The sequence below is a fragment of the Anas acuta genome, chromosome 4, assembly GCF_963932015.1.
Source record: "Anas acuta chromosome 4, bAnaAcu1.1, whole genome shotgun sequence".
NCBI lineage: Eukaryota > Metazoa > Chordata > Aves > Anseriformes > Anatidae > Anas > Anas acuta.
Window position 1 is genome coordinate 13,851,317 of NC_088982.1, and position 13,327 is coordinate 13,864,643.

General features: G+C 57.4%; 1 protein-coding gene across 1 annotated transcript; it reads right to left on the minus strand.

The window, feature by feature from the left end:
- Window positions 1-2,915: 2,915 nt before the first annotated feature.
- Window positions 2,916-6,180, minus strand: LOC137855300 (uncharacterized). Its single transcript, XM_068679336.1, has 8 exons — window positions 5,924-6,180; window positions 5,512-5,649; window positions 4,863-5,333; window positions 4,645-4,800; window positions 4,274-4,375; window positions 3,962-4,064; window positions 3,690-3,749; window positions 2,916-3,043 (listed from the first exon to the last, which is right to left on the minus strand). The coding sequence occupies exons 1-8, from the start codon at window positions 6,047-6,049 to the stop codon at window positions 2,916-2,918; spliced, it is 1,284 nt and encodes a 427-aa protein (XP_068535437.1). The 5' UTR covers window positions 6,050-6,180.
- Between the last annotated feature and the right edge of the window lie 7,147 nt (window positions 6,181-13,327).

The following is a 13,327-nucleotide window of genomic DNA, read 5'->3' on the forward strand; positions in this document are numbered from 1 at the left end:
AATAAATCTTACTATCTCCCTATGCTGAGTTTTGTCCGTCACGATAATTACTGTGCGATCTCCTTGTCCTTATCTCAACCCTTGAGCCCTTTTCATCGTATTTTCTCCCTGTTCCTCTTTGAGGAGGGGGAGTGAGAGAGCGGTCTTGGTGAAGCTCAGCTGCCTACCCAAGTAAAACCACCACACTCTCTCAGAGAGGGGTAAGGATTTTTGCTCAGGAGTTGGCAGGGCTGATGGATAGGGCTTTAAACTAGAGTCGAAGGAGGAAGGGGATAAAACTAGGCACACCGCTGATGAGCTGAGGGATGGTGCGCTAGAATCAGAGGGACGGTGTGCTAGTGAGGTCCTGCGGTCAGCTCCACAAGGCGCTGCGTGTAGGGAGGCGCATTTGAAGTGCTTCTACACAAAAGCATGCAGTATGAGGAATCAAATGGATGAGCTAGAAGTCTTGGCCCTGTCCCACAGCTACGAAATCATCGGCATAAGCGAAACCTGGTGGGATGAGTCCTGTGGCTGGTGTGTGGTGGAATTTTCTCCCAAGAGAGGCAAACAGCACCTCTGTAGCCCTGCCATGTCACACGACCTTGCTTCCAGCGGCCACACACTTTCTTTTTCCACTTTAGCTCTAGAAGAAGATCCCTGCTCAGCCAAGCTGTCCTCCTGCCCCGCCTGCCTGACTTCCAACATTTTGGAATCGCCTGCTCCTGTGCTCTTAGGAGGTCGTGCTTAAAAAGATGGACCCCGATACCTTCCAAAACAGCTTCTCAGGGGATCTTCCTAACTAGTTCCCTGAGCAGCCTGAACTCTGCCCTCCCCGTGTCCAAAGTTCACAGAATTGGAGGGGCTGGAAGGGACCTCAAGAGATCATCGGGTCCAACCTCCCTGCCAAAAGCAGGTGTACTGGCAGTCTTCCTCCTATCGCCAAAGATTTTTAAACTCAACTGCTTCATGATTGCTATGGCCAAGATGGCCGCCCATCACCACTTCACCCACCACACCCTCTATGTTCACAAGCAACAGGTCTAGGATGGCACCTTTCCTTGTTGTCTCCCTCAGTAGCTGTACCAAGGAATTGTCATCAAGGTGTGTGAGGAATCTCCTGGACCTGCTTGTAACAGCTGTGTGGTCTTCCCAGTTAATGTCTGGCAAGTTGAAGTCCCCCATCAGGACAAGGGCAGCTGAGCTAAGAGAGCTCTCTCTTAGTTCCTTAGCCAATAATTCATTGGTATCCCAAACACCCACTGCAACAGCCACGTGATTGGTTTCTCCCTTAATCCTTACCCAGAAGCTCTCGGCCACGTCCTTGTGCCAGCCCCTTGCCTCGCCTGCCCTGCCTATCCTTCCTGAAGAGCCCATAACCGTCCATCACAGCACACCAAGTCTCGCTTGTTCTGGGATGGAGCTGAAGCTTCCAGCTCCTCCTGCTTGTCCCTCATGCTGGGTGCATCAGTGCAGAAACATTCCAAATGTGCTCCAGTGTACCCAGCGTGGCATAGAGCAGGCCGAATGATCTTGCTAGCGCACAGTCCCTCCCATTTTGGTGTGCCATCCCCTAGCATATCACCAGTGGTTCTGTTGTTATCCCTTTCCTCTTTCAGATCTTGTTTAACGCTCTGTCGATCAGCCCTGCTAACTAACTGTGCAAAATCTTTCTCCTCCTCTGATAAAGGTGCTTCCAGTCAGGCACTAGCTGGCCTGCAGTTGTATGGGCCATCCCATGATGGAGAAAGCCGTAATTCTGTCCATGACACCACCATGGGAGCCACCTATTTATTACCTGCCTCTGCCTCTTTCTTTCCCTATTATTCCTTGCTACCAAGAGAGGAAAATGCTATGTGTGCCCCTGATCCTTTCACCCATTGCCCCAATGCCCTGAAGTCCCCTATGATTGCCCTTGGACTTCCCTTTGCCACTTTGAAGCTGCTGTCGAGATAGAACAGCAATGGATGATGCTCAGAGGGCCTTCCAGGGCGAGTGAGCTTTCTAGAAACATCTTTTACCCTGATCTCCTGGGAGGCAGCAGACTTCTCCATGGGTTTGGTCAGGTTGGCGTATGCGGCCCTCTGTTCTGCTCAGAAGGGAGTCGCTTATGACAGTAACCCTTCTCTTTTTCTTGATGGAGGTGGTCGTGATACTGGGGAAGGCTGACTTGCCCTAGAAAACCCCTCCAACCTGGATGGACCTTCATGCACATCATCGTTTGTGTGTCCATTAGTTCCAGAGTCTGTTGGTTCAGGGCACCTGAAAGGAAGGTGAGGTAGGCAAGGAAGGGTTCGCCTGCTGCTCCGAGCAGATCTAAACTTCCATCCCTTCGTCACTGAGATGCACTCCTTCTGCCTGATGGCCAGAGGGTAGGGGATCCTCCATTTCCTCTGCTGTGTCTGCCTGACGCATCTGTCCCAGGGCTGGCAGAGTACAGTTCAACCTTCTCCGACTCCGTGGTGCTCCTCAGCCTGCCCACCTCCTCCCGAAGCTCTGCCAGGAGGCTGAGCAGTTCTTCTACCTGGGCGCACCTACCACAGGTGGACTCACAGGATGGGATGGCAGGAAGAATTTCTTCATGGAAAGGGTGGAACCGGCTGCCCAGGGCACTGCTGGAGTCCCCAGGCCTGGAGCTATTAAAGAAATGCGTGGACTTGGCGCTAAGGGCCGTGGTTTTGTGGTGGGCCTGGTAGTGTTAGCTGACGCTTGGACTTGAGCTGAAGGCCCTTTTCCAAGCGCAAGGGTTCTGTGACTCTTTCACTGGTTGAGTAGGCACCATGCAGTCACCGGGCCCAGGGGAAAGACGTCCTTGGTGGCCTCCAAGTTAGCTCAGCGTCATGGCACCGAGTCACTTTGAAGGAGCTGCTGGAATAATGAGACAACAACCTAGTTCTATTAAAATATATATTGCTCTTTTGAGGACTGCTGCGGGGCTAGCAGCACCACGGCAGTGGAAATCTCCGTCTTGGCATTGCGTCATGCCTTGACGTCAGGATCAGGGTGGTTTGAACTGCCAGGGAACGGACCATGGGTTCCGGGTCTTTCTCTGAAGGCTGGAGGACTGCAAAAAAAAGAAGAGCAGAGATGAAAACCCCTCTCCTTCCAGAGATCCCCAGGCATCCCCTGCAGACCATGCCAGCCCCACTCGACTCTTCCCCAGGCCAGGAGGAGCAGGAGGGACAAAGGAATCCGTTGAAAGCTGCTGCTCAGCAATGTCCCAGATGCACCCACCTGCGCACCACAGGTCACGTGGGGCACCTTCACAAGCTGGTTCCCTCACCACCTGCCTCCATCCCTTGGGAGGATTCACACACTCCAGGAATCTCCTGGACTCTTTCCTCTCGCTATTGTGCTTCCCCATGAGAGCAAGGGCTAGCAATCGTGACCCTGCTCCTAGCTGCTTGTAGGCTGTTTCATCTCCCTCTTCGTCCTGGTTGCGTGCTCTACAACAGGCTCCCACCTTCTGTCAGCCTTACTGCCCTTTCCCCTGACTCTTCCTCAGGGACACTCAACCCTTCCAGCGGCACTGCCCAGCTCCAGGCTGGGAGGCCATTCCCTGACACCACGGGCTACCCCGTCTCCTCTCCCTCGTTCCTATGGCTGCATTGCTCCTCCGCCCCGAAGCATTTCCCTGGAGCAGGGCAAGGCACGGGGGCCTCTGCCGCTGTCCCCCCAGCCCTAGCACACCCCCCACTGCCCTCACTCACCACTGAGGATTTCATTCAGCTTCTCCTCGCTCTGGTCCTTGCAGTAGCGAGCAGCAAGACCTAGACACAGAGATCCCATCAGAGCCCCGCTCCCCAGCACGCTCCCAGCAGCACAGCCCCTGGCCTGGCCAGCCAGGCTGTGCCCCCTCCTGCACCCTGGAGCAAGAGCCCAGTCGGGGGGCTCTGGGGGCAACAGGGCTGTGCCTCACTGCCAGGGCAGTGCCTGGGGCTGCCAAAGGCTGCCCCAAGAGGGACCCAGGGGCTGGGCTCACCAATGAATCTGACGGCCTCAAGTCGCAAAAGGGTCTGAGTGGCCTTCAGGTAGGGCTGGCTCTGCTGCAGGTATTCTTCTACTCTGCCTCTGTCCTGCTGCAGCTGGAGAGAGAGAGAACGCAAGGTCACGGGGCTTGCACACCCTCTCCAGGGTCTCCTCCAGCATCCTGGGGGCAGGGAGGGCAGAGGGGCCTGCAGAAGAGCCCCCTGGGGCTCTGTGCTGGAAGGAAGGGAGCGAGGATGCGGCTGCAGGCAGCGGGCTCTGGTTGGGCACATTTGCCCAGCTGGGGCAAACGAAGTTGGGTCCTTACCAAGCACTCGCCGATCCTCCACATCTGTTCTGTCTGGGCCAAGCGCTTGAGCTCTTTGCATCGCAGAAACTCTGCAGCCACGGCAAGAGCTTCCCCAGAGGCCTGCGGAGCAACAGAGGTTGGGAGGTAGCACCACAGCCTTGGGAAGGAGACCCTCTGTCCCCTCCTCTTGGCAGGGCTGTGAGCCTTTCCCAGCGTGTTATGGGAGGCTGTGGTGGGGGACAGCGTGCACTGGGTTCAGTGGCCAAGGCAAGGCCACGGGACAGCCACCACCGGAGGCAGCTCATGCTGCCGGCCGGAGATCCCCCAGAGCAACCCTGTGGTGTCGGCACAGCCTTGCCCACGTAACTGCTCAGCTCTGAGATCTGTACCTTTGCTACGCTCTCACTCTGGTCTCTCGTGTGAAAGTAGAGTGGGAGAAGGCTCCTGTGCACGGTGCTCTTCATTTTCTTCTTCCTTTGCCGCAGCACAGCCTCCACCACGGCTTGGAAGAGGCAGATGGAGTGCTCCTGCACCTGGCTGGACGCCTGGCAGGGAGGAGGACAGGAGGAATTTCAGCATTAGCGTGGCCGATGTGAAGGGAGCTCACAGCACTGTGAGATGCTTCAGCGCTGGATCCTTCCCAGAGGAGCTGCTCAGGGGCAGCTGCAAGGCCTGGTGCCCGTGAAGGGCAGTGCAATCGGTTGCCATCGCAGGCTGCCCGCCAGCCACCCCACTTTCGCCACCAGCCGCACCAGCCATGCCCAAGCAGAGCTCCCCAGCGCCTGGGCTGACGAGGAGACTGGGAAGGCCCTGCCTGAGTGCTGCCCACAGGGCCGGGCTGAAGGGCAGCCCTCGTTACAGGGGGCCCAGCTGAGGGCTCGGGCTCCCGCAGCACACTTACGTGGTCAAAGAGTGGCAGGAGCTTCTCAGCCAGCTGCAGAGCCGGGCCACTGGCCTTCCTCCTCTCCACATGAGCCATCACGTTTTTCAGCACAAGCAGGGCCTTCATCACCACGTCTGTGTTGGTGTCCTGCAGGGCCTCCAGGATGTCTGGCAGCAGGACCTGAAGTTTTCTTGCCTGTAGGAAAGACACCATTTCCCTTCCGTGAGGCAGTGAGAGACCACCCTGGGCAAAGGGCTCTGGTTCCTGAGCACCAGCCTCCTGCCTTGCTTCCTGGCCGCGGGGAGGGACGGGAGGGCAGAAGAGCAAAGCCCCAGGCTGCCAACATGGCTTTGCTTGATGATGGCCCGCTCACCTTCTCAGGTCTCTCTGACACGGTGCAGAGCCCTTTCAGAACCACCAAGCGCATCTCTGGGCTTGGGTGCTTCAGGTAGCTCTGGAGGTGCACTGGGTTACCAAAGTCCTCCTCAGAAATGTGATTCTGGGCCAGCATCTGCAAGAAAGAGCAGTGAGAGCCTGGCAGGGCCTGCAGGGCTCCCTGCAGCCTCTTCTTCTCCCACCTTTGGGCAGGGATGGGGCAGCGCCAGCTGGCACAAAAGAGGCACCAGGCGCGGGGAGCTACGGGGGCTTGCCGGCCCCAGGGACCATGTGTCCGTACGTCCTGCGGGAGCTGGCAGTTTGGGGGTAGATGGGCACAGGGCTGTGCCTGTGTGCCTGAAGGGGCACACGTAGCCCTGCTGGGAGCAAGGTTTCATCTGGGAACTCACAGCCAAGCGACGGATGCAGGTGTTTTCGCTGACAGCGGTGCACCAGTTGCACAGCGGCAAGTCTTCCATCATGATGTTTAGAACCTTCTCCAAGGTCTGCGGCATGGCCAGGATCACCTCCCACATGCCCAGGTCAGTGCTGCAAGCCCAGAATACTCTGTCAGTGAGGCTGCCTCAGCCGCAGGGCCACAAACTGGGCCAGCCCCAGAGGACCCAGGCTGTCCTGCAGCCCCTGTGACTTGGGGAGCACTGAGGGCCCAGCCTGGGCAAGCAGGAGGGGGCTGAGCTGGTGTTCCCTGGGGGCAGGGGGACTCTGGGCTGCCTTGGACAGCTGGGCTGCTGCAGCCCTGGCTGGCCCAGTAGGGCTGGAACACATTGGTGGGAAGGAGGGCTGTGCTCCTTGGGGATGTCCTGCTCTTTGCCATTGGTGTGGCAAGCAGAGAGTCCCCGGGTGCATCTCCCGATGCGGAACAAGCCCTCAAGGATGTTAAGGCCAGGACCTGTCATGTGGCGGAGAGAACTGCAGCAGGTTCTTGACTTCTTCCCTGGGCATCACGTTGGTCAGCTGGAGAAGCAGGGAGTCCAGGCACTGCCGCGCCGATGCCGTGTGGATGCTGCCCAGGTTTTTCCTGATGCACTCCATGATCGTTGGCACCTTGGGGGACAAAGTGGGAATGGTGTTGCCAGCAGACTGCAGCCATTTCCACAGCTGCCACTTAAACTTTGGCCCCTTCCATTGCTCTCTGCTGGCTTCAGGTTGCTTCTGGAGCCCAAGAGACCTCAATGTGCGAGGGAAGCAGGGAGGGAGGCAGGGAAGGAGAGAGGAACACCGCCTGGAAGAGCTCAAGGGCAGGGCCATGGCCACAGGCCACTTACATCTGTCAGCCAGTAGTCAGGGTCCTCCAAGGCTGCGTCCAGCACGCTGCAGGCCCCCTGCTTGTCATGGATGCTGGAGTCTTGTAAAGCTTCAAGGGCTGTGAGGATGATGTCCAGCCTCTCAGCAGGGAAGAGATGTCCTCCAAACCCCTGTGGGAAGAAGGAGGAGCGAAGACATGCCGCACTGAGTGTCCCAAGGGTGCTGCTTAGCTGAGCAGCAAGGGCAGCTCTGGAGAGTGGGCCCTCGGGGGAAGGGGTGAGGATGGGGCATATGGGGCCAGAGTGCTGGCCCTGCAGGTAACCAGGGCTTGCTGGTGGCCAGGAGGGCTGGAGCTGCTGCCAGGACACAGGGGAGCAGCCTTTGCATAGCCCCAGCCTGGGGACAAGAGGAACCCTCTCACCAGGGCGACTGAGGCCGTGCCAGCCCCACCAGTTCTGGACCCCTTTGCTCACACGAGATGCCTGCTGATGCTGCGGACAAGATCCCCAGCAAGGCCAGAGCTCATTACCTTGGCAATTTCACAGGGAGTTGATGTTATAGAAAATGGAAGTGTTGTATGCTCCAAATTCTTGTGTCTCTTTGCATAATTTTCCATGTCCTCTCTCAATCTGCATTCTAAACAGGGGGCAACACCAAAGAGTCAGTAGGGAAGAGCATCTTTGCCAACAAGCTTGCCAAATAATGAAAAGCACTTTCACTAGGAATGGTTGAGGAGGGAGGCTCAGACCCATGGTGAGGAGAGTGATGGGCAGGGATGTAAAGCGCAAGGTGAGGAGTGCTGGGAGCAAGAGGGACCTCAGGGATGATGCAGAAGGAGGAGAAGCAATGGCGTTGGGTGCCGTGGGGGTAGCAGCGTGTCACAGATCCCCTTCTGCTCGGGGTCAGGATGTGCAGGAAGCCCCCTGACACCACCTGCCTTTAAGACGGCAGGGAGCAAACAGTCAGGGAGCATTCTGGAGGGCGTCACCATCCCTGGTGATGCACGGCTGGCTCTGCTGTTCACTCCTCAGGGAAGATGTGGTTTGGGAAGTGCTCATCGATTGATGGCTTAGACTGGGGGAGACCACAAAACAGCGTGGTAGGTGATCTGGGGAGGGTTGGGAAGGACAGCAGCAGAGAACTGCTCCTGGACATCAGGTGTGCGTCTAGCTTCTGCAGAAAACGATAGCCAGAATGCTGCGGGAAGCTGCTGTGAGGAGCAGAGGAGGTCAGGGAACCTGGCAGAATTCCGTGGGCAGCCTCCACCAAGCAAAAGAATAATCCTTCACAATACTTGGGGAAAACAAGTAGACAAATCAGTAGATGTCTGTGTGCAGACGGACGCTGCCCACCACACCTTCTTACCTCTTCCTTCTCTGACGATTTTGTAGAAGTGAAAAAGAGCATCCAAAGCTGCGCGTCCAAAGGAATCATTGCTATTGCTGAAAATGAAGAGGTGGCCCAGCAGCTTGCCCAGGATGGGGATGTAGAGCTCTCTAGAATCATCGTGGCTGTGCTTGTATTTTTCATAGTCATCTGAGTTCTGGGGGAGGAAGGGAGGAGAGACAAAGGGCTTAGTGGAGGCAGAGCCAGCCCCTGAGAGAGCACGGCCTGGGGAGGGAAGAGCAGGGGCAAAGGAGGGACGAAGACCCTCGCTTCACAGTGCTGAGGCACTCACGTGCATCCAGGTTTGCCTCACAGGCACCCCTGAGTGGCAGGATGCTCTGGGATGCAGGAAAGGGTGGAGGGTTCCTTGTGCCTTACCTCGGTCACAAAATACCTGACGATGAAATCACCCAGCCTCTCAATCCTCCTCACAGCTCTCTCACGCACAGCTGGGTTTTTGGAGTGGGCAAAGTCCAGCAGCGCCTGTGAGGAGAGAAGTTGCTGGGTTGACAGTGGTCTGCAAATGTGACCTGAGAGGATTCTTTGGAAATTCTTTGCAAATGCCAAACCTCCAAAATATTCAGCAACTCTGTGCTGGAACTGGTCTTTGGACAGCTGAGTATGAAGGCCACCAGCATGAGGTCCATGGCACTCATAGTCTGCAAGGAGGACAGAAGAGCATCGAATTACTTCTGTGGCCCTCCTCACCCCCAGGAGCTGGCTCTGAGCCCCTCTGGAGTTCAGGGGTGGCTTTGGGGCTAAAAAGCCGCTGCGTGCAGACCTCCTACAGCACAAGATCAGGTCGGGGAAGGGGAAGGGGTGAGGTTGGGAAAGCAAATCTGGACCCCAGCCCATCACTGGTCTTTGGTTGTGTCAGCACGGGGAAGCAAGGCAGCAGCTCAGCAGGACTGGGGGTGCCGGTACCTCACCCAGCACATACCTTGGCGTAGAGCGCTCCTTCTGTCTCTGGCATGTCCGACTCCGGAGGCAGAAAGAAGACGCTCTTGCAGCACACATGCAGGAGTCTCTCCTTTTTGCCACGCAGTGCTGTCGGTACGGTGTTGCTGAAGGAGAGAGAGAGAGGAGCCTGTTGGACGCAGTGCCTCGAGGCTTATGAAGGAGGACACGGACCTCCCTTGGCCGGGCATCCCTGGGAGGGACGGGCAGCCTCCCTGCCAGCTTCAGGGCCACCAGGACATTGCCACCAGGGGCTGGGCACGCACCTGAGGACGGTGACAGTCTCCATGGCCTTCTGCCGGAATTCTGTGCGCAAGCTGTCCACGGGCTCCTTTTCCAGTAGCGCCTGCAGAGCACAAGCAGGATGAGACCTTGGAGCTGCTGGCACCCAGCAGCAGCAGAGCCAGCGCTGCCCCAGCCCTCGCCTCCCAGGGGGCTGGTGCCGGGGGGCCTTGCCCCTTCCCCAACCCGCTGCGCATCCTCTCACCATGATGTTCTCCACCAGCTTATGTTTGCTGCAGAAGCCATGCAAGTTCATCGGCACACCCTTCTCTGTGACAGTTCTGCACAGATCGCAGATTTTGCTGAGGAACAGCATCTTCTGCTCCTCGTCGTCCTGGCAGCCACAAAGACACCAACAGAGCATTAGGGGGACACCCACGGCCAGCAGGACCAAAGCCTTGAGGGGTCTGGGGCTGTGTGGGACTCCTGGAGGGCAGCGCCGGGAGCACAGCTGAGATGCAAGCAGCTGCCATTACCTTTTCTTTGCCTCTGACATACGCCCTGATGAATTCCACGGCCTTGTCTCTGCGCAGTTTCCATGCCTTATCTGGAAAGGAGGAAAGGAAAGAGTGCTGCAGCGAGGGGCTGAATGCAGGGGTGAGAAGAGGAAGGGTCCCAGCCCCAGAAGGACGTGGGGAGGCCGCAGGGATGCCCAGAGGCTGCAGCAGCTCCGCTGGGAAGAGAGGCTGAGGGAGCTGGGCTTGTGGAGCCTGGAGAAGGCTGCGGGGGGACCTCGCTGCGGCCTCCCCGTGCCCAAAGGGGCCTCCAGGAAAGCTGGGGGGGGATCTTCATCATGGACTGCAGCGACAGGACAAGGGGTGACGGCTTTAACCTCAAAGAGGGCAGGTTTCTTTTGGACAGGCAGGGATTTCTATCCTTCACGCCCAGGGCAGTGAGGTCTTGGCGCAGGCTGCGGTGCCCCCTCCCTGGCACTGCCCACAGCCAGGCTGGGTGGGCTTCGGGCAGCCTGGGCTGGGGGGAAGCATCGTGATCGCCGAGGTCCCCCCCAGCTCAAAGCGTCCTGGGATTCTGTGGTGCTGCGGAGGAAGCTCGGCCCCGTCAGCCCAAGCGCCACTTTACCCAGGAAAGGAGTCCCAGAGTCAAGCTGAGGTCTCACTGTCCCCAACCCTCCCCACCCCATCCCTAAGACTCACTGGGATCCAGCAGCTGCGACTCACCGTTGCTGTCCTCTCCCTGGCTGCTGACTGCTGCCTGAGCAGTGGCCTCTGCCGGGCTGCTGTCCTCTGCCGGCAAAATGGCCTCGACTGGGGTTCTGTCCTCTGCCAGCAAGCTGTCCTCTGCTGGCCGGTTGCTGCCCCTAGAAGACCAGGTCTCCTGCCAGGCCAGCCTGGGCTGCCTGGGGGGCATGCCTCCCTCCTCATCCCATTCAGAAAGAGCCTCTGGATTGGGAGAGCTCGCAAGGAGAAACCGGCGGCTCCTCTGGGCGGGCGGTTGCGGCATTGTGGGACGTGGGCTATGCTCGGGGACTCCTCGAAGGCCCTGTGCTCCTGCCCTGTCCGTCACTGCCGTGCACCGACACTGAGGGTCTGAGCCACGGCTGCGCTCTTATAAGGCGGAGCCCTGGGGTGTCACCAAGTGACGTCACAATGGGTGCCACTGTGACACGCGCCTGGGCTGGATGGACCCCACCGGGCGCTGTAAGTTCGTGGGCGACACCAAGCTGGGCAGGAGCATTGACCTTCTTGAGGGCAGGCAGGAAGGCTCTGCAGAGGGATCTGGACAGGCTGGATCAACGGGCCGCATCCAGCTGCGTGGCATTCAAGGCCAAATGCTGGGTTCCACACTTGGAATCATAGAATATCCTGAGTTGGAAGGGGGCAGACCTGAAGGGATGAAAGACACGGTCTCCCGATGCCTCTTGAGCAGAAGGCGTTTATTGCCATTTTTCTCTGCTACATATACTTTCCCCGTAACCACATGTGCTGTCCACGCGCCCGAATCAGTCATACAATTCATTAGAGACCCTCAGCCACGCGCCTCAAGCCAGCCAGCAACTGACCACTGCGCAAAGCTCATCTTTAATGTTGTAGCCAAGTTGATTTATCTCCACCTTGTTCAAGTTTTTGTTACTAACGCTTATTAAAAAAAGGGGGCTTTAGGGCTTTGGGGCGACTACTTGAAGGATCAGGGGCACAGGTTGTGTTTGCCTCTGTCCTTCCGATAGGGAGGATGCGCACAGAATTCCAATGCTGACAAGCAGACTCATCACATTAACACGTAGCTTCGGGACTGGTGCAACTGGTAGAACTTTGGGCTTGTTGATCATGGGAGGGTCTATGTGACACTGGCCTGCCACCACCAGATGAGATGCGCCTCCCTGTAGTGGGTTTATGTGGCAAGGTTTTGGTAGCACGGGGCCATAGGAGTGGCTTTTGTGAGAAGGATCTGGAAGCTGCCCCATGTTTGCTAAGGGCCCCTCTGCTGACCAGAGCTGAGCCAATAAGCGATGTTGTTTTGCGCCTCTGTGAGAGCATATTTAAGACAGGGAAAAAAACACTGTGCCACATACAGCAGCTGGGAGAGTGAGAGCAGTGAGGAACAGCCTTGCAGGTGCCAAGGTCAGTGAAGAAGGAGGGGGAGAGGTGCTCCAGGCACTGGACCAGAAGTCCCCTGTGGCCTGTGGTGAAGCAGGATGTCCCCCTGCAGCCCATGGAGTACCACGGTGGAGCAGGGTTCCATGCTGCAGCCCGTGGAGGAGACCGCGGTGGAGCAGGTGGCCCTGCACTGACGGAGGCTGCCGCCTGTGGAAGACCCCTGCCGGAGCAGATTCCGGGCCAGACCTGTTGCCTGTGGAGAGGAGCCCATGCAGGAGCAGGTGACCTGGCAGGAGCTGCTGCTTGTGGGGGACCCAGGTTGAAGCAGTTGACCCAGGTTGAAAGCATCCTGAGGGATGGGCCCCATGGTACAGACCCATATCTGGAGCATTTCTGGAAGAGCTGCTGCCTGTGGGAAGCCCATGCCGGATCGGTTCAGCAAGGACTGCATCCCGTGGGAGGGATCCCACAACACAAGGGACGAGAGTGACCGAGAAGGAGCGGCAGAGAAGAAGCACTGTAGACTGACCATAACCCCCGTTCCTTCGTTCCCCTGTACTGCTCGGGGGGAGGAGGTGGAAGAGGGTAGATGGGGGAGAAGGTGCTTTTGGTTTCTCTCCTTTGTTTCTCACTTCTCTAGCTTGTTACTAATAAGCAATAAATCTTACTATCTCCCTATGCTGAGTTTTGTCCGTCACGATAATTACTGTGCGATCTCCTTGTCCTTATCTCAACCCTTGAGCCCTTTTCATCGTATTTTCTCCCTGTTCCTCTTTGAGGAGGGGGAGTGAGAGAGCGGTCTTGGTGAAGCTCAGCTGCCTACCCAAGTAAAACCACCACACTCTCTCAGAGAGGGGTAAGGATTTTTGCTCAGGAGTTGGCAGGGCTGATGGATAGGGCTTTAAACTAGAGTCGAAGGAGGAAGGGGATAAAACTAGGCACACCGCTGATGAGCTGAGGGATGGTGCGCTAGAATCAGAGGGACGGTGTGCTAGTGAGGTCCTGCGGTCAGCTCCACAAGGCGCTGCGTGTAGGGAGGCGCATTTGAAGTGCTTCTACACAAAAGCATGCAGTATGAGGAATCAAATGGATGAGCTAGAAGTCTTGGCCCTGTCCCACAGCTACGAAATCATCGGCATAAGCGAAACCTGGTGGGATGAGTCCTGTGGCTGGTGTGTGGTGGAATTTTCTCCCAAGAGAGGCAAACAGCACCTCTGTAGCCCTGCCATGTCACACGACCTTGCTTCCAGCGGCCACACACTTTCTTTTTCCACTTTAGCTCTAGAAGAAGATCCCTGCTCAGCCAAGCTGTCCTCCTGCCCCGCCTGCCTGACTTCCAACATTTTGGAATCGCCTGCTCCTGTGCTC